This window comes from Anopheles funestus, chromosome 2RL, assembly GCF_943734845.2.
Source record: "Anopheles funestus chromosome 2RL, idAnoFuneDA-416_04, whole genome shotgun sequence".
Classification (NCBI taxonomy): Eukaryota; Metazoa; Arthropoda; class Insecta; order Diptera; family Culicidae; genus Anopheles; species Anopheles funestus.
In genome coordinates this window covers 4,750,081-4,774,070 of record NC_064598.1, presented here as the reverse complement: position 1 = coordinate 4,774,070, position 23,990 = coordinate 4,750,081, and the positions used below count along the sequence as shown (strand labels likewise).

The 23,990-nt window shown below is 39.7% G+C and overlaps 3 protein-coding genes and 1 non-coding gene across 4 annotated transcripts; 3 read left to right on the top strand and 1 right to left on the bottom strand.

Annotated features, from left to right (window-relative positions):
* Nucleotides 1–815: 815 nt before the first annotated feature.
* On the top strand, nucleotides 816–2,244 carry LOC125762722 (MRN complex-interacting protein). The gene is made up of 2 exons (XM_049425188.1): nucleotides 816–1,086; nucleotides 1,147–2,244. Exons 1-2 carry the CDS (start codon nucleotides 1,003–1,005, stop codon nucleotides 2,176–2,178), a joined length of 1,116 nt encoding a protein of 371 aa, XP_049281145.1. The 5' UTR covers nucleotides 816–1,002; the 3' UTR covers nucleotides 2,179–2,244.
* On the bottom strand, nucleotides 2,206–3,184 carry LOC125762745 (probable Golgi SNAP receptor complex member 2). Its single transcript, XM_049425222.1, has 2 exons — nucleotides 2,827–3,184; nucleotides 2,206–2,745 (listed from the first exon to the last, which is right to left on the bottom strand). The coding sequence occupies exons 1-2, from the start codon at nucleotides 2,958–2,960 to the stop codon at nucleotides 2,244–2,246; spliced, it is 636 nt and encodes a 211-aa protein (XP_049281179.1). The 5' UTR covers nucleotides 2,961–3,184; the 3' UTR covers nucleotides 2,206–2,243.
* Nucleotides 3,185–3,213: 29 nt separating this feature from the next.
* Nucleotides 3,214–6,373, top strand: LOC125762723 (growth hormone-regulated TBC protein 1-A). The gene is made up of 5 exons (XM_049425189.1): nucleotides 3,214–3,623; nucleotides 4,338–4,633; nucleotides 4,706–4,852; nucleotides 4,926–5,108; nucleotides 5,174–6,373. The coding sequence occupies exons 1-5, from the start codon at nucleotides 3,604–3,606 to the stop codon at nucleotides 5,527–5,529; spliced, it is 1,002 nt and encodes a 333-aa protein (XP_049281146.1). The 5' UTR covers nucleotides 3,214–3,603; the 3' UTR covers nucleotides 5,530–6,373.
* Nucleotides 4,159–4,231, top strand: Trnav-cac (transfer RNA valine (anticodon CAC)). Its single transcript has one exon. It is a non-coding gene; the product is annotated as a tRNA-Val (tRNA).
* Nucleotides 6,374–23,990: the final 17,617 nt, after the last annotated feature.

Here is a 23,990-nt window from a genome sequence, read left to right as displayed (position 1 = left end):
CAATGGGAATTAACAACACGTCGCTTCCGCACATCCAAAATAACCCGTTCTAGCGGATGGATAAACCACTTCTGTGCCCTATACACCAACTGAGTGTGAGATAAGCATTTGCAGGAGAACGACCATCCGCGACCTATTCGCACACTACTGACCAATTCAACGTTTCAAGCACGAAAAACTCTGAGCGAAATGAACGGACGGCAATGAGAACGCACTCGCTTTGGCAGGGAAGATGCGTAAGAAATGGTGTGAAGGTACAGGCAAAACGGCAACGATCGCAGCATTTCCACGTCCGCTTCGCTGTGCCCCTTTTTCCGCGTGTATCGATGAAAATCCTCTATTTACTCAGCAGTACTCTAGCCTAGACCTAATGGTGTCGAAAATGGTCATTCAATCGAATTAGGTTTGCACACTGCCACTTTTTTTACGTGAAAAAAGAGTTTTACTATCGGAAATTTAGTTAAAACACTCACCGAAATGACCGTGGTTTGGTAAAAATATTTTAGCATCAAACCCCGTTAAAAAATAAATAATACGAATGCTCCTGGTATCAGAAACATAGAAGGTGTTATCAAAACAAAGAAGTGGCACAAATAGGGTTGGTTCATGCGACACCAAACATGATTGCATTTGACGTTTTAGCACTATTTAAAAAAATATATTTCTATCTTTGCATTACTTCCAATGATTATAAAAGCATAATTTTATGATTGGTTTGCAATCATTTAGGACTAAAAAACAAATTGAATAAGAATACCACACAATACGAACCAATGCTGGAGGGACTGCAAATAGGTACCTCGCTATGGGTGAAAATGATTAATATATTTAATAATGATTAATAATGAACGCAATTTTAAAATTTTGTACCGTGAACTTTTGATGTAATTAAGTGGCTTCGAAGCAAAATAATACGCAAATTGTTGCCAGCAAAAAGTCATCAATAGCTTATTTCTGTTTGAAAATGTCAAATTGTACAAATTGATCCAGCCTGACCGTGCTATGCAATCCCAAACAAATCCACAAGCCGGTAAAATGCCACAAGAGTTGCGAGTTGTTCGCTGTTTTCAGTGCTTAAAATATCAGGTATACATTAAGTTAAGACCTTAGAAATTGCCTATTTTATTTATTCAAACTTTTCTTCAGGTGGATATTGTGAAAAAGGCCAACAAATGGGTGTGCAAGCTTTGTGGCGTCAAACAATCACTGGCGCGAGAATTCTTTCGCGGATCAGGCAAAGATTGTCGTAGTATGGTACAGCAACTATCGATACGGAACCTAGAGCTTGATCAGCAGGAGGCAGAAGTAGCTTCACTGGTTTTGCAAAATAAAATACAACTCCCTACACGACCTGTGGAGACGGTGCCGACAAGTACCATTACTGAGGAGAATGAAGGACTACAAGGGCCGAGTAAATGGGAAACGTTTTTGACAAAGGAAACAGACGACGATCTGTCTGATGTTATTGGTTCCTCAGAATCGTTTGAAAGTGTTTCGAGTACAACATTCGATCGAGAGCGAATCAACAATCCGGAGACTAAATTTGGGCCAAAAAGGACAAGAGGATGGAACTATCATCGAATGAACAGTGAAGATTTATATGATAGTGAGGAAAGACGGTCTTCTAGCATAGGTAAATATTCTAACCCTTCGTCAAAGAATATGTCGTCTATTGAGCAAAAGAAGCCCAGGTTCAACTCCATTCGTTCAACGCACAAAGAACAGTTCGGTACATTCCCAAACGCAAGCTGTACCGACAAACGTAGCTATTCAGCCGGAAACGACTCAACCGCTCTGCCTAGTTTTCATCGTAATGAAAATAATAGCAGACAAACCGTTTCAAATCACACGAAAAAGATATTCCCAAAAGTAAGTGTTGCTCAAAAATCTTCAACTATTGATGCCCCCAGCTCTTCAGCCAGTTCCAATCCACCAGAAATGGTGTGTAAGAGAAGAAAAGCAGATGTGTTTGCCACTCCTTTAATGAATTTTGGTAAGCGTTCTGATGATGGAAGTAAAGTAACACTGGCAACCGCTTCTGAATCGCTAGAAAATGTAAATGATATGAAATCTCCATCAAACCCCAAACCTACCAGTGTATCTTCCAAGTGGGCAAAATACCTCCGAGAGGACGATATTACGAACGAAAATACAAACAATGTATCAATCATGCTTTGAACAAACAATCGAAGCAGCAACTCTGAATCACATTCGAAAAGCAAATGACATTTATTTTGCATTCGTTAAAGAATCCAAATATATACTATCAAACATATTATAACCGTCGTAACAAACATTCCACCATACATCACATACTTATCCTCGACGAGCCTTCGTTCGATCATTTTCATCGTTTGATTCGACAGTCCGAGCGTGTTGCCGACGTCCAGTATTCGTTTTCGGGCTCCCTTTAGCGTTTCTCGCTGTGATCGCAGTCCATCCAACACATTCGAACCCGTCCAGATCATTTCGTCCACACCTCGGTGTGCATTTTGCATCGAGTTGTGATGCTGCAGGGAATAATCAATATCAATAGACGTTTCGGAGTTCGCGGTGAATCGTTTGTTGAGTAAGTTTTCCCTCTCCGCCATTTCTGTCTCGCGACGCTGTTTCTTATCTTGGTATAGCTTTAGTGCGGCCTGCAGATGCCGTATGTCGTACTTCAGCTGATCGACCCGCATTTTCGCATTCTGACGTTGCGCCACGGGTACTTTGAAGAGTAGCACGTCCAATCGATCGCAGTTGCTGTAACGCGTATGTGAAAAGCAGTGTAAGTCCTTTGTAGCAGTGTAAGGAACATTTAAGATGTAATAGAACTGAACTTACCCATTAACTGTTGTAATTTTCATTTGGATGTCGTGTTCAATTTCACCTGAATCAAAGCGCGTATCATTCAGCCGCTGGAAACATTGCTGTGTTTCCTGGATGAGGCTGTTCGTTTGCATGTATAAAGCTTCCATGATTGTGTCCTTCTATTAAAGATGTAAAAGTTATCAATATCACTACCCGTAACACTTTTTGTTGTCTTAAATTATCAACTTTCTTGCGAAAAGTAACGCAATTAGGCACGATCCTCCATATCGCTACGAATTCAACACCCGAATGACACGTAAACGCATACAACGTCAGTGTCAGCTGTCAGTTCAATGTTTACATTTTTTGGCAAACGAAGCATCTGTTGAAAGTTGGTCAGTTTTGTTATTTTCCCTTGTGCGGGTGCAATACAAGACGGCACGGTTAATAATAATTGTCTGTGATAAGTAGAAGGATTCCGTTGCATGATATTTGATTTCTTCCAAAGTAGAGAAATTGACAAAACAAGAATTAATTCTACTTCGGTGGTAAATTTGGCGAGAGGAAATCAAATCAGTAGCACTAATTGATTAGTGTGTTATCAAAACATCAGCTGATGCGTTTGCGATGATTCGAAACAGTATGATAACACTTCGAACGGGTTCTACTGGGGCATCGCTTTTTAAATAGCTGAAACATCGATGAGTGCATTGAGTTTCTTTTTCTTGCCCGTATTACCTTCGAGTTTAAGTTTGGTGCAGTGTTAAAAACGTGCAGTGTAGTGCCGTGCGTAGGAGACATCAAAACGACATGGCTGTATCAAAGTTTAGGTGAGTCAGGATTAGTTTTTGTTTATCTGTTTGCCCAGATACAGCCTTCGTATTGCAACAATCTCTTTGCATTGGTTATTTTAATTTCTTTATGAAAATGTATGTATGTGATGTAAAAATAAGGTGTTGAAATGGGTGGTTTGCCTAAAACGTAAAGAAAAAACACTTATCGCGTTGTAATACCATGAACTCTGCTCACTCGCCATAAACACCATGCGGCTGAAGCAATTGTATAATGGGGAGATAAAAACCCGACTACCAATTCGCACATACCGTGCCGGTATCTAGCATGAACAATGGCTCCCAACTACAATGAATAATGCGTTATTATATAAGGTCGTTCAATGCACTTTCCCTCAGAATTGGGGAGATTTGAATACAAATTGTAGGTACCGAAGGTGGCGCCTCATTGCATGTATTTGCATTGCAGCGCACAGAACAATCGAATGGCGCTACACGATTGCGTGCAGGCAGCGATCCGTGAAAGTGTCGCTATAAAGAATCTGTACGGCTGTAACGTGCCCATCGGTGAGGTGTTTCCGTAGTGTAGTGGTTATCACGTCTGCTTCACACGCAGAAGGTCCCCGGTTCGAACCCGGGCGGAAACAGGAAATGCTTTTTGTTTCTTTTCACGCACGTGCAGTTTTTTTTACACACGCAATATGGGTCATCTGAAATGCATGATAATAATAATAACATATCTTATCTCTACAGTGACGTTGACGAGTATGGATTCAAGCGGGAACCGGATTTCGACTACCAGTCGTACGAGAATATCATGTCCAGCTATCTGTCGGTGCTCACGACACGCAGCATGCGATGGCAGAAGTTTCTCAAGAGTGCGGATATGCTAAAAAACCGATCCAAACTGAAGAGGTTCGTGCGCAAAGGGGTGCCAGGTTCGCTACGGGAAGAAGTGTGGATGAAAACGTCCGGTGCGCAAGAACTGCAGCAACAGCAACCAAACCTCTATCAAACACTGCTGACATATGAGTTCGACCAAGAAATATGTAAGTAAAAAGAACAATGTTTAACATGCATTTGATTCAATTTTTTGAACTAATCGTTCGCTCTTACCCTAGCGGATCAAATCAAACTCGATCTCCCAAGAACGTTTCCGGACAATATCCATTTTGAACAGTATCAATTAAGTTTATACAACGTGCTGATTGCGTTTGCCCACCACAATCGAACGGTTGGGTATTGCCAGGGCCTAAACTATATAGCTGGTAAGTTGTCCATTAAAATTTCGTTTGAAAATATAATCAAATCAATCATGTGTCATATTTTGTCGTCCTTTAGGTTTACTGTTGTTAGTCACTAAGAATGAAGTGTCCTCATTCTGGCTACTGAAAGTGGTGGTCGAGAACATCGTACCTCTATATCACACCAAAACGATGGAAAATCTCATCACCGATATTGAAGTGCTCAGTGAACTGATCCGTCAGCGAGCCCCGGATGTCCATCGGCACATCTTTGATTTAGGTAAGTGCACACGGTTAAGTAACCTTCCCTGAACGATTCTATTGATCCGTTTCCTTCTGTAACAGGACTGCCATGGCCTGTGATAGCAACCAAGTGGTTTATCTGCCTGTACGCCGAAGTAGTTCCTACGGAGACCGTGCTCCGGATATGGGACTGCCTGTTTCTGGAGGGTAACAAAATTCTGCTTCGCGTTGGACTTACGACAGTGGTGCGCCTGCGACAAGATTTGCTAGCGACAGATGATATCTCGACACTGATTGGACTGTTCCGTTCGTTGGAAAAATCGCACGTACTCATGGATTGTCACGAGTTCATGAAAAGCATCTTCAAGGTGCCGGGTAATCTGCGCCGTTCACAACTAGATGCACTTCGGCAGCGATTCTACAGTGAACGGATGGCCAGCAAGAGCAAAGTTTCCTAGGGGTTGGAGAGCTATATTCAGAAGAGATACAGACTGAATATAGTGTAGACAAAAGTTGTGGCCACGGCCTGCCAATAATCGAGAGAGCGATTGAGCGTGTTTTAGCAGGTGAAAGAAGCCTGCTCAAAAAATGCAGAAACTATCAAAGGAAATTGTTCCTTTCTCGAAACACAAAGCTAACTATATACGCCACCGAGACATACGTACATACAACACTCAGCAATGGACTATGGTTTAGCGTTAGCATTCAAATGGTAGCTTTTTTTATTTAAGTTGTCCACAGGTTGGACCGTTTTACTTTACCTTTTATAGCACATGATCAAACATATTGTTAACTTGTTTTCTTTTTTCTAGTGATTGCTTGCTAGAACAGTGTTTCTCACTCAGTTGACTGCTTAATGAACGCATTTAGACGAATTTTTGCTTTTTTATTTATTTATTGGTTAAATGGAACTGTAATAATATTAGCTAGTAGCAAAAGTACACTAGTTTCCATGATTATACCTATCTATCCAATATTCAAATCTATAATTACGATGCAATCGTTAACCAAAAGCTTCGCTTTGTTTAAGCTATCGCTTGAACAATGTGAAAAATCACCATTTTACCAAATTCAACTTTTGATAAAAGTACCTTATTAGGCACTATAAAGCTATTATAAATTCTTAACAATAGTCGAACAAATTTCAAGATAAAAACTGCCAAGAAGCAGAACGGCTCAATCGTTGTGCGCTATTATTAATTATCAACTTGGCGGACAATAAACGCATGGTGCAGCTTATATATTGTTTTGTTTTGTAAGCTAAAACATGAAATAAAAAGCAAGAAAGTTATTCAATTTTAACTAGCTTCATATTGTTGTATTACCAAGCATTATGGCTTGGCATTTGACACTCCGGTAGAAGTGCTGAACATGATGACTGTAAAGTATCTTTGTATAAACCCCCATTTCCCTAAGAAGCACCTTTTATTACACCATCGCTACGGGTCTCCTGACAATACGGCTAATCATTATGTAACTTTCGAAAGTTAATTAGATAATGATTATGCGAAATATTGTACGAAATGAAATGATGGGATCATGGTAATGATTACTCTCATGTGTAATTATTTGCGCTTCGTCGAATCTCCCTATTCGCTGTGAAAGAGGAGCGTCATGTTAAGTCAGGAAAGTGTTACCAACTGACAGGAGAATGAGCATTCAATACAACATTTCATCATTTAGAAAATGAAGGAAAATTGTTGCATTTGAAAATAATGATACTGCCTCGTTAGTTAGCAATTAGTATGCCCACAATAATGCTCATAAGAAACGAACTTTAACGTTGCAAGTGAACAAAACTAAACAGACAGATAGCACCTGTCCAACTTCTAACCACCATTTAATTAGTTCGCTGAACAGTCGATGATTTCCACACCGTATTTGACACGAAATTTTTGCACACGCTTCCTAACTTAACAGTCACACAATTGGGGTTTTAGTCAAAAAAAAACACCCGGCACGAAACCATATCCCAACTGCCGCCCATCTGCTCTGTTGCTGCCGAAGAAGGTTCGGCTTTTTCGTGGCACGGCATGTTTTCACTTTTCAATGAAGTTTAGCCCCATCATCATAAGTCACACGGGAAATAAGGTGCCACTCGATGGCTACGGAGAACGAAAGAGTTATACGGCAGTGGGAAAAATCCGTTGACTCACTCTGGATGAATTTATGTAATGGAGCGCCGAGTTTTTGGGAGTATACGCTTTAAGTAATCGTCATCTTTCGCATTGGCGTTGGCGATGGCATAGCGAATCTTTCGAGTTTTCCGCTGGGAAATTACCAAATATACAAATACTTTCAAGACTTCATTGTTTAAAATGATTTTTTTGGCTGCAGAATAGGCCTGTGAAGAATCATTTAATTAGTTGCAGTGAATATTATTTCAATATCAAACTGAAGTATGTTTTGTCCATCGATTGTCTTGGGTTTTTAATAGTATTTTTCTTTAAAAAAAATGTGTGTAGGATTGTGCCATAGAGAACGACGTTTTCCTAAACGTTTGTCCTGCAGAATAGCATCAGCCGTCGTTCCCAAGGTAGCCATAAACGGTTATCAAACGGTCGCTGAATCCTAGTGAACAAACAAGTTTGGTATACTAGGGGTTTACCAATGATACCGCTGCACATATGGAATTGGCTGAGAGCTGTGAAGTGAAAGATTTAGTTCTTTCATGGGTACAACTAAAAAGTCCAACGAAGCGACAAGCACAAAAAAGCAGGTCAAGTTTGATTTAGTGACACTAGATAATCTTTGGCGTGGCGTGGGGGTAAAGGCGACCCGTAGAACCACATTCTAGCTCTTTGTTTTGGCCAATTGGCTGCCATGTTGGGAAAAGCATTTCCCGGTCCCGATGTTATGCCCCAATGGGCAATGTTTAATGAACGCAACGGTGGCTAATTTCTTGAAAACCCGCACCTCGAGGGTACCATTTGCTACAGCTGTCGGTCAAATATCGCGAATCGTACAGGCGGTTAGTATAATGGTTGAAACAACCGTCACATCGTTTATTTATATGCTCTACATTTCATGCAGCAAATGCACACGTGGCCAAAGATGAGTGATACAGTTGAAGCAAATTGTGTGGAGTGCAAAGTGATTGCGTGTAAGATTTTTTTATGCTGCATTCTAAAGAAATAGTCAGAAGTTGAAATATTTAAGCCTGCATGTTTGTATCATCATGTGTCACCGTCTACCGAAATGTGGGTCAAATTGAACACAACTATAATGAGCAAATAGTTTGGAGCAAGCTTTGATAAATGAATTTGATAATTTTTTCACCACCAAGCACCAGTTTAATGTAATTGCAATACTTTATTGGAACGTAAACATAGGTAGAAATAATAAATGAAGTTTAAATTAAACTATAATCTATTCATGTATAATTGTTTATGTAACAACGCATGTTTATTTCACACATTGTTATTTACAAAATATGTACAAAAATAAGTTATTTCTATTTGTATTGTGTTTGTATTATCTCTGTACAGTTGTTTGAAGCAATTTAACAACATTCTGTTGCTTGCTTAAGTAAAGTACTGGGCGTCTCCATTTCTATTTCATTACTCTAATGCGAGTTAATATCTCATTATTATTAACATTAAGCATTATTATCTACAAAATATCTACAAAATTGATGCTTTCGTATTGTATTGTGTTTGTATTGTCTCTCTTTAGTTGTTTGGAGAAAATTAACAACATTATGTTGCCTACTTAAGTGAAGTACTGGGCGTCTCCATTTGTATTTCATTGCTCCAAAGGGTTTAACGATATTTCAAAATCAAAGAGCAAGATGTAGAAGAATTGAAAATTTGAAAACCAAATAATTAATAAATAAAAAAGCAAACAAATCGTAATCGTTCGTTACTTGTACGGAAGTTATCTCGACTGGTGCGATGTGTGCACGTGCGAACAGTTACACAATTAGCCCGCAAAAGTACTAATTGAATGCATTCGGATATGTTTATCACCATCATTGTTCAGTGTTATTGTACGCACTGATAAGGTTGTGTGTTCCGAAATGCATCACCCACAGACAGTTCAACCGCAGACTGGGTAATAAAACGATATTTTTTATTTCATCCCCCCGGTTACAATAGCTCCCACATGAATAACGCAGCAAATCTCTTTTTTTACAATTTTATTCCCTTGGCGTGTGTTTATTTGCGACATTCCAACAATCCCTTGCCACCAAATCAGCTTATCGTGTTTTCCTGAAATGTTTCATTTTTCATGTCATATCGCACCGCACCTTCTTTCCCTTCTCGTTCGCCATTCGCTTTTTGCTGGTAGAGGAGAACTTCCGGTAGCCGTCTACTTGGGTACCGTGGGAATTGGCGAAATTTTTGTGTTCCCCTTCTCAGCAAACGTTACGTCTTGCAATACAACGTACCAGAATGTCGATGCATATTGCCAGCAGGCGTACCGAGCGTTGAGGATTATTAAATTTTACACATTTTATGACATTCTTTCGTAGCGTCGTAGCACCTAGAGGTGGGCAACGGGTAAGCGAGCTTTCACCGGATGTAGCACTCGTTTGATATATCGAAAGCATCATCGCATGGAACGATCGCTATGACGATTGCATCGTTACGCATTTGCAATATGTACCCTTGACGTTAACCTTGGACTGAGAGATACTTGGACGTCAGTAAAATTAACATTAGAAATGAGCCCGTCCTCTGCTCTTCAAACGTATGAAATGCAAATGTAAATTCATGGCCGGATAATATAAAGCTTCGCGTTTTTTCCTCTCCAAAATTGCTTGCTTAAAATCGAAAAAAAATCCTTAAGGTACACATACACATTTTTTTCTCTCCTCCCGAAAATCATCCGAGTCTGTGATAAGGATGGAGGGAAGATTATAAAGAAAGCACCAATAATTATTAAAATATTTCCTGTAAAAATGGAACCGGCTTTAAAGAATGTCCACTCACCTTAATGCGGATGGTAAATAGTTTAGAGACACGATAATGGGTTGGCATTAGCAAAAGATCCGTTTTTTATGTGAATTTTCTGGCTACAGAATATTTTCATCTGTAGCACACATCCGTCAACGGTCACGGTGGAATAACAGTGTCTTATAAATGGTTTTTTTCTTCTCACAACATAATAACTACTGTTAAAAAGTTGTCTAATCAATTACCACTTTAGAAAGTTGTCGCTAGAGTTGTCCTTAGCCATCCGGAAGCAAAAGCTTCTTAGGAAATTATTATATTTTTTTTGCTTCAGCATATCCAACAGATCGTTTTCCCGGTTTTAATTACTACCCTACTTTTGACTTTCACGGACGTAATTTGTCATACCTGCTGCAATGATTCTGTATCGCACGCTCGTTAACAGTCTAATACCACTGCTGTGGGTGGTAATAATTTCTTCTAATTTCATTCCATCTCCTCCTCGCGGATTTTGGCTCCGATGTGCTTAATATGTACGGTGAAACAGAACCAAGACCAAACCAAAAAAAAACACACACAGAAGAATACAATAAATGGCACATAATAAGATTGATTATAGCAATTGTTTCTAAAGCAACGAAGGAACCGTTTTACGCGCCCGGTACCGGTACTCACTCAACGGACGGGCAAAACAGACGCAATGGCGCAATGGAACGCAAATGCAAACGGTTTGAAAATATTAATCCCAAACGGGTGTAGGAAAGCGAAAGGAAACGCAGCACAGATCATCAATCAGCATTATGCCACTTGCGGCCAGTATGCGAAGGGGCGTATGTGTAATGGCAAATTCCACACACCGAACGGACGCCACTCCTTAACCCGATTGCACAATCGAGTGTTCCGTATCTTGTGACACAGTTGGTTTCAATTTCTCTTCCTTAAGAAGTGTAATGTCTACGTACAGCTGCCAATCGCGTTGGTCAGTTTGCTACTCCATCAAGGCGAATAGTTGGAACGATTCGAAAGATAAATGATGGTTAGCCATTTTGTAAGCTGGGAAAGAAATGATCAGTAGATCAGTTGTCCAGCGGAATTTCTCGTATTTTGTGACATTCGCATGCTCAACAAAATAATCAACTGAGTATTGTAATTAATTTGCATTCCTTTTCCTGCGCAGACAACATAAAGACAGAAGAGAATTTATCTCATAAAGGAGAGTATGTATACTTGAAACTGACTCCTGACTTTATTTTACTGCTGCAAGAAATATATAATTCGATTAAAAGTCAAGATCTACATTAAATTTATTACAGTTACATGTTACATTAAACAAAAATATAAAATACTTACACACACTGGAAAAGTCCATATCCGGTTTCTTTCTTCTCTCTTATTCAAATTCTCAAATTCAGCTGAGAAGCAACAAAATTTTTTGCTTCGGATAAGACGCTAAACATAAGATATATTGTACGGACGGAAGTCCTATTCGGCAGTTAAAGACACTCTTCATCCGGTGTATTACTTCGACTGTATTACATTATTTTATGTGTGATATTCTCTTCTCAATGTAAGCAACTGGACATTCGATACTTACCTTCCCAAATCGTCAACCTTTTCTTTTTATCACCGTTTTAGTTTTGGCTTCATTTAAACACCATCGAATCTCACCATCGAAAAGAAATTTTTTTATCGGTATTTTGTTTTTATTATTTGATTCATTTCTATGCTTTTCCTTGTCCCTTCTGCACCAATCCCGCTCTAGCTTCCGGTCAATTGATTTATAAATACGTTGTTCTGGTTTCGCTAGGTAGCACCGGAACAGTGCTTGCTACCTTTCCTAGTGCCCAGTTTCTCTCTCTCCGTCTCTCTCTCTCCATCTCTCTGCGGAAAAATACGACCTCCCACCCACCTACACCGATCCTCTAGTTCCGTTTCTTACGATCCTTCGTTCATACCGCAAATTGGTTGTTGTTTTGGTTTAGGGGGGGTTTTTTTTACAAAAGAGCGAAAAAAAGTGTTCCTAACTTATCGACTAAAAACTGTATGGTCACACACCGTCCCGTAATAGTGGCGCGTTCCATCCCGTAGTAGCGTGTTATAACATTTTGCAACGGTTAGGTCATAACGATACAACAGCAACAGAACTGCAGTGTTATGCTGCTCACCGGGAAACTGGCAGGGAAGCTTACCCTCCAGCATCGCTTCCCCCACTGACCAGCCTGTACAGCGCTGTTTATGAGTATATTTAGAGATGCACCGGGGAGCGGTTTCGATTTGGTTTGGTTTTTGCTTGCCGATACTCGGTCCATCATCTCTTTATCGGTTGCATATCTATATATCATATATATATACACATGTATATAGTTTAGCTACACCTTCATCCGTCTTGGCGCACAATGAACATTATCTAGTAGTAAGGGGTCATCGGCGTTTTTGGGTTTTTTGGGTGAGGGCTAGGGATGACTATAGGCTCCTAGACGGAGGTTGTGTTAGGCTACACGCTTCTCCTTCTGCCACTAGACACAGCTTGACGTGGGGGTGTTTGGTTCACTTTTAGTTCCCCCTTTGTCCCATGAGTTTTGTGTAGCTCTCGTGTGTGTGTGTGATCCTGACGATGGACGCCACAATCGGGGTTAATTGTGATAAAGTTTTAACACTACTCATCTACTATCGATAGTTACGTTTGATTTGTTTGTTCTAGGGTTTTTTTTGTTTGTTTGTTTGTTTTAAAGTTTTCCACACACATGCACTTAATCGGTAGTAAATTGTTCTTTCCCCTTAACCCACCCAGTTCTGTTTGAGTTTAGTTGCTTGTTTCTTGGTTTCGCTAGTTACACTACTACAAACAGTGTTAGACCGTTTTTGTTTTAATCTGTTCGGTTTTTTTTTTATTTTCTTATTCTTTTGTATCTATTTGCTCTCAACAACATATATCACGTTTCATAAACTGTCAGCACAGCTTCTTTACTACACGTAGTACTTATGTTTCTTCCTACCTTTGCACACTCAATAACATGAGCTGAGTAGCTGAGCTTTTACGAAGATTGTTTTAGTGTTTTTTTGCTCTGAAACGCACGGGACATTGGTAACAAAATGTTTTGGTTTGTTTTTGTTTTGTTTGTTTATGTGTGATTTGTTTTCTTTTCTACCATTTTTGTCATTTATTTTTTCTACCCTTTTCGTCTTGTTTTCTTTTTTTGGTAAATGTTTTAGTTTGATCTTTTTTTTTTTGTTTTTTTCGATTTTCACGGCTATCCCACTATCGGCAGTTGTGCTTGTGGTACCATACGGTACATACATATTTTGTTTCGTTTACTTTACGCTTTACTCTGCACAGAGCTACAATATTATACAATATGTGTCAAGGTGTTTTCGTACCATTCGCGACATTATGTCTTACCAAAAAACAAAACCCATCCGTTACAGATACGCTTTAACATTACAGCTCCTTCCACGTGTGTGTGTGTGTGCTTCGTTTACATTAGATTAGTTGCTGTTACTTTTACTGCTGTTCGCCGCATTACACCGTTATGGTTTACCAAAACTTTAAAATAGTTAAATATTTTCACCCCTGTAATGATTTCCTTTCGCATTTCCTTTGGTTTTACCGTTTTTTTTTTTGTGCGCAATTGCTTACATAAACATTCCCGACTAAATTCCTGGTTCGGACATGTGAAGAGAGCCGGGCGTGAAAAATAATTCTCACCGGGAGGCACAACAACAACAGAAAAATCACTGTAAAACGTGTTATATATGGCTAAACGGCATTTTGTTGCTTGTTTGTCTTTGTTTTTCCTGTGTAGATCGTGCGTCGTGGTGGTTAGCTTTTGTGGTATGGTTCACGGTTTTCCACCCACCCAAGCACAGCACACCTTGTACGACAAATGCGTACGTGTATGTGTATCTACAATTCACGTGTGTGCTTCATAAATCGTCACCGTTTGCCTATGGGAAGAATTGTCTTTGCATCGCATGGTTGCCTTAACTTCCTATAGAAGAGTATAGTTTTCTTACTTAAACAAACGCATTTACGCATGCAAAAAAGTCACCATTACAATGTTTCGATTTTTTTGTTTTGTTTTGTTCTCAGTGTTCATTCGATTTCTCTTTTAAGGCCAATTTCGATCGCGTTTGCTCACCGTTCCGTTTTCGCTTTCGGTAAATTCTACTGAAGTTAACCGCACCGGGTATATGATGTTTTTTTTTCTCCTCTCCTGATGATCATCCTCCTACGCACTCCGTAACGATCGTGACCGAGCGAAATGTATGATGATCGGGGATGATCGGTGTCAATGTGTTACGTGTTTAAAGCAAAATGTTGTTCCGGAAACAAACGCTTTACAAAAGGGTGTGTACAACGAACCAATGCCACAGGAAGGGGCGGGGAGGTGTTTTGTGGTTTGCTTTTACATATTACATCACATTATGCCGCAATGCATTCTGTGTCGTTTTCAGTGGGATACTGTTTTGTGATACCTGGTGTGTGTGCGGGGGGTTTCTTTTCATTGTTCGTCTGTTAACTAAGAGCAGGGAAGCCAAATGTTTGTCGACCAAACCTTAAAGATGTTGTGTATTATGTGCTTTATTGTTGGCCATTCTCCACTAGGTGTTGCACCGATAACGTAACCGGACTATTGTGTTTTCTACTGTACAATTATTGGTAACGTAACTGCCAGTTATCGTCGGGGATGGTTGAATATTTGTTTATCTACGACTATGTTTAGGTATCATATACATCTCGGTATAGAAACGATAGAAAAGGTTGTCAGTGGGATTTTACGATATTATATAGGTGCATCAGCTGGATCCATATCATCACCGGTTCGTACATACTCTGTGGTGTGGTGTTTCTTACATGGTTGTTTGTCTGCCGTATTCTGCGTAACACAAAAAGAAGCTTACAGCAAGTACACAAATTAATCGAAATGAAGGTAACAGATAGTTAATGACCAGGTAACAGCAAAGGAGCCATGTTCTAATTTCTATTCCAATTTTTCTTATGAATTGATTATTTTAAGGAGAAGCACTGTCCAAAAAGTATAAGCGAAATGTAAAACTCTCTATTGAGAATAGTTACAAACATGAATCACAAGGCATTGAACTTGGATGGCCCGTTGGTGTAAGCAGTAACAGCGGTGGCTTCACACGACAGGATAGCGTACAAATTCCCATTTAGACCGGCGCTCCCGAAACAAACGGCTACGTTGGAAAAATATTTCTAGTAGACCAGAAACGACAGAGTAGTATTCTGGCATTACGCAAAAAAACAAGAGAATAAATAAAATTTAAAACCAGCCACAGCATTTTCGTGACCAAATCGGGTCTACTCTGGACAAACACTACTGGTTTGTTGTTATCGTTAATCAAATTTCAAACCATTTGACAGTTGATTGAACAAGGTTTTGGGAACTGATTTCTGTGGGAATCGTTCGTTTGGATGCTGAAAAAAAACGACGAAAAATATATGTATCAGTTTAATTTAATTACACTCCAATTGACCCCTGTGATGCGTTCCAATGGAGGTAGAAATGTGATTTGCAAGCTTTTAGAGTTTTTTTGGTTATTCTTTGTTTTCATTCTAACCACAATCCCAACAGTTGGCAGGAAGTGAAAATGTATGAAAAGAACCAACAAAAAAAAAGTATCTTTACCGGAGAGGGTTTGCTGATTTTGATGACGGAAGTTTCGCAGTTGCCTGTCCGACAGTTTGTCAAGCTCTAACAGGTTGTGATGGCTCATCAAGAAAGAAAAAACATTAAAATATAAAATAAAAAAGCACACATACACCATCTATAGCCATGTTGGTTACAAGGCAAGGAAAGGCGCAGGAAACGCTTGGGTCTTGGGGACCTGAAAACCACAACTCATAATGGCCCATAAAAGTGCTACGGTGGATTTGAGGGTTGTTTTGTGTTTTTCTCTCTACTCAAACGCACTGCACAAACAATAATAAATACGTTTTGTTTAAGGCCGTTTAGAGAACGCATAGTCTTAAAGTTGGTTCGCAAGGAATTTCTTCCCCAACTTGAAACAGGGTTGATATTTTAAGTGTGTTTTTGGTGGTGAAGTGAATTTAGCAGTTAAGCCTCTACCTCAAACCTTAACGTACGATTAAGCTAGATCAGTTCGTTCGTTGGTAGAAACGAGCTTTTGCGAATGACTAACAAAAGCAGATTTTGTTTTGGTTTGTTTGTTACTTTAACCGTGGGTGTCTCCGCACTACTTCCGTCCGCACTCCATTTCCCACTAGTCGCTTGACGTCAAGAGAACTGGAGTCCACCGGTTCACTGATCAATAATGAAAACATGTCGATGCTTACCCCGGATCAAAACCACCCCTTTACGGTGGACCGCACCGTTTTTAGGGGATGTTTGTCACTTTCAGGCTAAACTCACCTAAACGACGAGTGACCATATCTGCTCTATAGCTTCCAAGCTTCAGGCACGCAATGTGAATATTAAATTAGAACCTCCATTAAATATAAATAAACGCCCTACACACACACACATGTGGGAGCTCGTACTCTTTGAAGGGAAAGGAACATTGTCGAATATTTTTGTCTCATACAATGTGTTTTTTTTTCCTTTTTTAATTTTTTCTGCGATTGGAAATATTGCTAAAAATCCCATCTTCCAGTAAGGAGCGTGTTGTATAATCGGTATAAAATTTTAAATATTTACCTCATTTTTTAAAAAGGGTTGAGAGCACCACCAACCAACACAGGCACCCGCGGAAATTCGGAGACAGATTTTGAATTATACAGCGCACCTAAATATCCCCAAAACGGCAGGAGCTTGTGTAGTGATAGCTAACCATTCATAGCTGCTTTGTTAAATACAGAGTAAAAGCTTTCTTAAGCTTTGTGAAACAACACCCAAGCGTTCGTACAATGCCCCGAGCAAGCCTTTTCAACCATTCTTTTCGTTTCTTTCTTACCATTCATCTGATGACTTCCATTGGTCTTTTATGGAAGCGCCAAAAATACTTCCAAATGCCAATAATAGATGGACAGAATTGGGATTTGGGTTTTGGTTTCGCTTCACCACGCGCGCACGCAGAAGAACGGGAAGAAATCACAACGCAATCGGTGTAAATAAAGAACCGACAATCCTTCTGGCGCGAATAATCGTTCAATAATAGAGTGGCTGAGCGTGAGCGGTCGAATGAATAGCGGGTACGTTGCCTCGGTTTCGCAGGTTGAACTTTTCTCTTTGGTTAGAATTTACGGCCGCACGGTGTCTGCATGCTGAAAGGTCGAAAGCGTACTTAGTAAAATCGACATGCCAGTCAATGCGGGTCACCCGAGGTTACCCTCCACCCCCCACTGGGGAGGTTGGGTGGAGCGATGCTGACCTACTGCTGCTGTCAAAATACGTTGCTGCAGGTGAATGGTGCAGCAGCGCGTCTTCAGTGCCGAAGCAGCCAATCGATTACCGATTTGCAGTTCCGATGGTCAAGGAACAGCTTGAGCATTTCAACGAAAACTTTCAATGCCACTTAAACATACACCCACCCATACACACTTACACGCTGCAAGGTCGCAGTGCATAATCGTGAGCTTTCGTAAGTGAAGGACCCAAACCACTGTGCTCGGGAGCTACTGAAACTGGTGTTGTTATTGATTGCTTCGGATTGCTGCTTCGAATGAATGTCTAAAAATGGAGTAAAAAAAACCTTCCAACGGTTATTTTTTCCTTTTTTTTGAAAGCAAATGGTTAAACGAAAGAATTTCAAAAACCCCTTCATTTCTTTTGCGCTTCTTCAACGTTCCCTTCTTCAATCGGACCTATTATTAGCAAAAACTCATTTCTTTAAGGATTTCTGAAGAAGAATAAAAAAAACGGCAAAACTTACACATTTTCACCGATTTATATTGGTAGAAAGCGTTGCTCAATATCTCTAATGGGTACATGATTTTAAATAATTGAACACATGTAGCTTCGGGACGTATGTAGCTCCACAGTGGCAAAGAATACCTCCGTATAGCATGGAATTGAATATTTCATTCTGCTCGATGTTGACAAAACAACAGCAACAACAAAAAAAACCCACCAACTTCACATTTTCTCGGTTGACAATTTTCGATTGTTACCGCGCCCATCGAATTACCATTCGATTCGGGAAGGTACTTCCAATTAAACTAAATTACAGTGTAGTTCAGGTAGATCGCAAGCACACAAATAAACACCCGCAACAAAACAAGACAAACGTCAACGCGGTCGGGAAAATTACACACCAATTTGGACGATATTTTTCCGGCTCGCATTGGTACCCTGAAAGGGTTATGATTATTTCATCGCATGTAGTAATCATTCTTCGAGATGCGTGCGTGAAGTGAAGAAAAAACGGAAACATAAATTATAGCACGTACATTGACCTGTACTAATTCCATCAAATCATCAATGATTAAACAATATTGAACACAAACATCAATTAGTATTAGTATAAATTAGGGGTTGAAAGTGGCATCTTCACCATCGCAGCCTGTGTTCCTTGACACGCGTTTTTTTTTGGTTTGCTGTTGAGCGTAAATATAATTTATCCAAGAAGCAAAATGATCCAAACAACAGGTAGTAGCTTAATCAACACTAAACGCTTAAGCTGTTGTGTTAAGAAAAGTGTGACCGTTGCCATGGGTAACAGCGACGAAATTGCGCCTCGTTAGCATGCTAACCTGGCTCGTAATTAACTTTCGAAAAGTTCAATTATATCGTAAAATAGTGCGCCCAAAAGCAAATGGCGTCATTATTCGTCGTCTTTAAGCAAGAAGAAAAAAACCCCGTTCGCAGGTGTTGGCCATGTTTTACTGGCGATAAATCAGCAGGCAACAGGCATTGGGAAGCGAACTTTGGAACTTTCTTTTTGTACACGCATTAAAACATTGGTAAACTCCCATCGCAAAAAAAAATAAGAAGATGTGAAAAAGACCTAAAAGTTCAATAATGAGCAAACATTTTATCACACCAGACTGCCTATGTTTTACAGTATTTAATTTATGGAATGTGGAATAGTTTTTGAAACTCATTTCCTAAAAATAGTGTAGTTTGAGATTTCATCTTTTGAGTTTGATGTTTTATTTGAATTTCGTTATGGTAATAAAAATTAAAATAAAATAAATTTAGAAAACAATTTACTTACAAAACTCAACAAACATCACACGTTTAATTCAAACACATTCGATTTCATTTTGGTGCATCCTTGCGCTCGCCTTCCCCATGACAATCAAAACTAAAACAACAAGACCTCAGCTGTCCGCAACTGATCACGTGGAATGGTTTAATTTGTTGATTTTAACATCCCGATCAGTCGTTTGTCCCATCAGCAGCTCCAGCTACAGACAAGGTAGAACGTACGTTACCTTCACACCTGCCGAATAGCACTCGTTCGTTCGTTAAACAATCAGTGGTCCCATTTCTCTACAGCGAGCATTGTTGTTGGTGTAGCTTTGCTTTTAAAATGCCCGAAAACCGACGGCCATGTCATGGCATGGCGTGTATTTAGGCCTTGAGCATGACCACAAGAAGGTGTACCACTAGGGGTGTACCGCAAGGGGAAGCTAGGGGTGTGAAGAAGAAAGGGGTGGAAAGAAGGGCGGGAAGAGGGTAGATGACTTTTGGACAGTTGACATTCAGACACGCAAGCGACAAAACGGCACACACTGAAACCGAAGCACAAGCAGTTCGGATGAGCGTGGCGTGCGGGATGTCTGTTTCCTGCAATAACACAGTCGCTACAAAGTTCGGTACAAAGATGGGCCACCAATGGCTGTACCGAAGGTACCCGAACCGAAGGTGAACAGTCCATTAAGAATAAAGCATTTTAGCGTTTAGGTTTATGTCACCCAAAACAACGAATGGGGCAGGGGCGATTCATTTGCTTTGGATGAAACGACAAATGTTCACCGTAATGGAGTTAATGCAGTTACAATATTTTAAAGCAAAAGTGCTTCACTCTGTAGTAAACATTCACCGAAAAGAATCATTCTTCGTGTGTCCGACCATATTGTCAAGTGCAAGCAAAACAAAACACTCAACACGAAAAACATCAATCCGCCGCTAGTATCATCATCCGTCGGTCAATAAATCGCTCCCGGACGAGACTGGACCGCGCGTACGATGGTCGAATAATTTATTCCACCCGTCCACATTCTGATGGAATGGCGAATTGCAGAAGTCATCAAATTAAAGCCGAACAGCAAAAGGAAACAAACAACTTTCCATCATAAACAATTCCGGACCGACCGTCCGGAATGGCGAGCGAAGGAAAAGGGAACACTCCAGCGGTGAGGTTGTTTGTGGTTTTAAAAAAGTTTAAAAAAGGTTAAAAATTACTTAAACAGCAGATTGTGGTGCGGCTTTCGGTGGTAGTTGGTCCTGCAAACTAAGTGCAAACACGCAATCTACACCGCGGCCGACATTCCGAGGGGAAGGTCTTTTGTAAGAGTGTGACTGAAAAATGGAAAAAAGTTACACGAAACATACTTAAAAAAAAGGGCGTATTTACTGTTTTATGATGTTCCAAATTATTGCATTTGTATGCAGCGTGTGATAATGCTCTAATACAATACAACCTTTAGCTAGTTTCCTTGCATTGTCGACTCAGTTTGACAATTGACCTATTTTATCAACACAGAATTTTATCTCATTTAGTGACGGAATTTCGAACGCCCATTCACTCCCGCCCAACTCTCAATGCCACAATGTTACGCTTAGAATGGTTTTATGGAATTGCGTTTCACTAAACAAAAAAACACACACACACACACAAGACACACCACCATACGTGGAGACACGATGACGAGTTCGTCTCCGGAACGGAACTCATTCGCATAAACAAACCATATTCTTCTGCAAGAAAAACAGGAAATCAGGATGCGATGGTTTTATTTGTTTTTTTGCTTTTCTACCACCCATTCTACCACCCCACCGAGAGGCTTTTCGCACAGCAAAGCTAGCCGCCTGTTTGTCGACTTTAGTCAGCCACCATCACACACCACACAAAATGTCACCACATTCGCAATCCTTCCACATATGCTTTTTTTCTTTTTATTTTGTTTCTGTCGCCCGTTACCCAGAGCCAGAAATGGTTTTCTTTTCGACGAATCGACTTGCGAACTTTTCATTCGCAAACTCCATTCGTGCAGTTGACCCGTACCCGTGCGGTTGCCCTTTTTAAATAGCTTCCGGTTGGCTGAGCTCAAGAACTACCATCCATAACAAGCAACTGTTTGTGTGTAGCGCTCCTTGGTGTGTGTTTGTGTGCTAGCTTAGAAGTCTTTAATGTGAACTGTTGAAAAACGTTCACGCTAGGAATCGTTCAGGCTAGACGGTTGACAACGACCTCGAATATACGGTAAAGCATACAGTGAAAAGCTGCTCTTTTTGTTGCAATTTTCACTTAACGCTGTTACGCGATGTCGGAAGTTCTCTTCACATGGCATAAGTGATGTGTGGTACGTACGTAAGGGAGGGTCGTAGCATCATCCATGCTAGTTGTGATTGCACACGAGAAAAGCCTTGAAAGACAACAATATTTGGTACCGAATGTGTGGTCAAATATTAGTTTATGGGTTTTTTTTGCTTTGTTTTTGCTACCATTTTGTTACCGAACCATCATGATAAACTAGTTTCATGTTTTGCTGTTCGTAAAACAATCAAATCCATAACAGTCACCGGTGGTGCAAACATACAGCTGACACGCCTGGAAAGATAGGTTGGTTCGTATCTTGATCTGCGTAATATTATTTTTTAACCTTGAAGACATGTTGTTTTGTTAACATTTTCATTGGTTGACATTGGTTGATTGTTTATCAGACGAAAGAAGTTAAAGTAACTGATGAAAGAGATGTATCGTTCGTTTTTCTACACATTCTAATATGGACTTTTGCTGTTACCCAGTCATTGACAGTATGCATTGCTTCTAAATTATCTGATTAAATTATATTATTTCCAAAAAGAAAATAACTCAAATAAAAGATACCTTTACGATGTATAAATGAAAACAAGAAAGCAAGCAAAACGGTAACATGCGGCTGTGAAATCCACCCAACAAATCAGTATTGCTTACAAATCACCAGGCGTCTCCATCGTGTCACGTGGTCGTCCCGAATACACGATCAACATACGTTTTCAACCCCCTTAATAACGGTGTTTTGTTGTTGTTGCTAAATTTATGTTATAACTGGCGTCATGTTTGTTTTATTCTCGCTAGATTTGATTTCATTATTTTGCGCTACCGGTTGAATATGGGTTTAGTTTTTTGCTGTTGTTTCTTTTTCTGTTCAATTGGGTTTTTTGTTTAATTCCTTCACTTTGTTCATATTTATCTTTTTATACACCTAGATATTTTCTTTTGTTTTACTTTGTATATTGTCATGCACAAATTATCTTTCTTTGCTTTCTACTTATATACTTAATTGTAAAAAGAAGAGAAATATAAATGAAAATCAACCACAAAGAAATGAAATACAAAACACGTTTACTGGGCCTAAACATTGCACAAGCTTGTGATAGCTAGACCACCCCATCATTCTGTCACCGACTCCGAAGAGTCGGTTCGAAATAAAACCTGACTGATGCAGTTTCTCGGGAGACCAATTAAACAACTAATAGTTATATTTATCTACCTTTAAAAGGCTTGTCTATAGGGTTGCAGCAGATTGCGTAAAGCTGATCGTTCGTCCCAAAGTGACAGTTGAAAATTATTTTTAAACTGATTTAAAATGACAACGATTTCGGTCCGGCGGTACATTCGACGGACAGACCGTCGCATAACGGACGATGTGCGTTCTCTCGGGGGGCAAATAAAGTCACCGAGTCGTTCCGCGTTGGGCAAGCATCGAGCCGCACACGACCCATAGCATGCAACGCGTAAAAGGCGAAATCATACGTGCACCCTCTGTGGAGCCATTAAAAAGTATATTTGTATATATTTTTATTTACAGGCTTTTTGTTTTTGTGAACGCAACATATACGAGTCACACGCGAAGTTCTTAGTTTTTGGCAGGGAGTAAATTTTATTCAGAAAGAGAATGAAAATTCTTTTATAAAAACGAGGAAGAAAGCAACATTTTTTAGAACGTTAATTATTCATCGCAGCACAAATGAAACTCAATTTGATACAATTTATACAGACTTCTTCACCGAGCGCAACAACAAGCTTATGAAACGAAACAATGAAATCGTTCAAACCATAATAAAGATATCATTATGATTGTAAACATTCCCACTACAGTCAACTTATGGCATTTGTTGGTAGCAACCATCATTCGCTACCGTTCCAATCGAAACGGTGAATGAAAAATGGTTGCCTCAAACGACCTTGTTGCTCTTCCATTTACGCACACCCAGTTGATGCCAAACCATTACTGATGGCTCGCTTTAAGGGCACACTGTAGCGATACCATGATTATCTGTTTAGAGAATCAGAGCAGCGCATTCGTCGCCATTTCGCTGATGATGAAAGCATGTTTATCATCAAACCAACAAGACCAGAGTTGTCGCACGAATTGATGTCATTGAAATGGTATATTTAAGCAGCTAGTAGGAAAAAAGCCAGCTGACAAATTATGTCCAAGCACTTCTGAAAATGAACCAAACATTAAAGCCTTTGGTTTATTTAAATGGTAAGCAATCCGGAAATTGATTGACAAAAGAATTGGACAATGAATTGGATGCCAAAAATGAAATAATACAATTTGATAATAAAAGAGTGAAACAGGAACGTCTTTGTCTTTAAACAAATAATTGTATTGAAAACCATACTCTTCATTTTGTAAACAATCCCAAAAGCAAATTGTAATGAAAGAGAAATTAGATAATAGATATAACACGACAAAATAGCTAAATAAAAAAGTTATTAACAGCCGGAATGGTAATTTACGTTCGTTATGGATTCAGCTGTTGAATGTTTAATGTCGATTCGGTTCATCGGCCTCACCAAACAAAAAAAAACAGAGCTTCCTAGCTTAGGCTTTTACATATCGATCGATCGATCCATGGTAAGATAATAAACACAAAAACTAC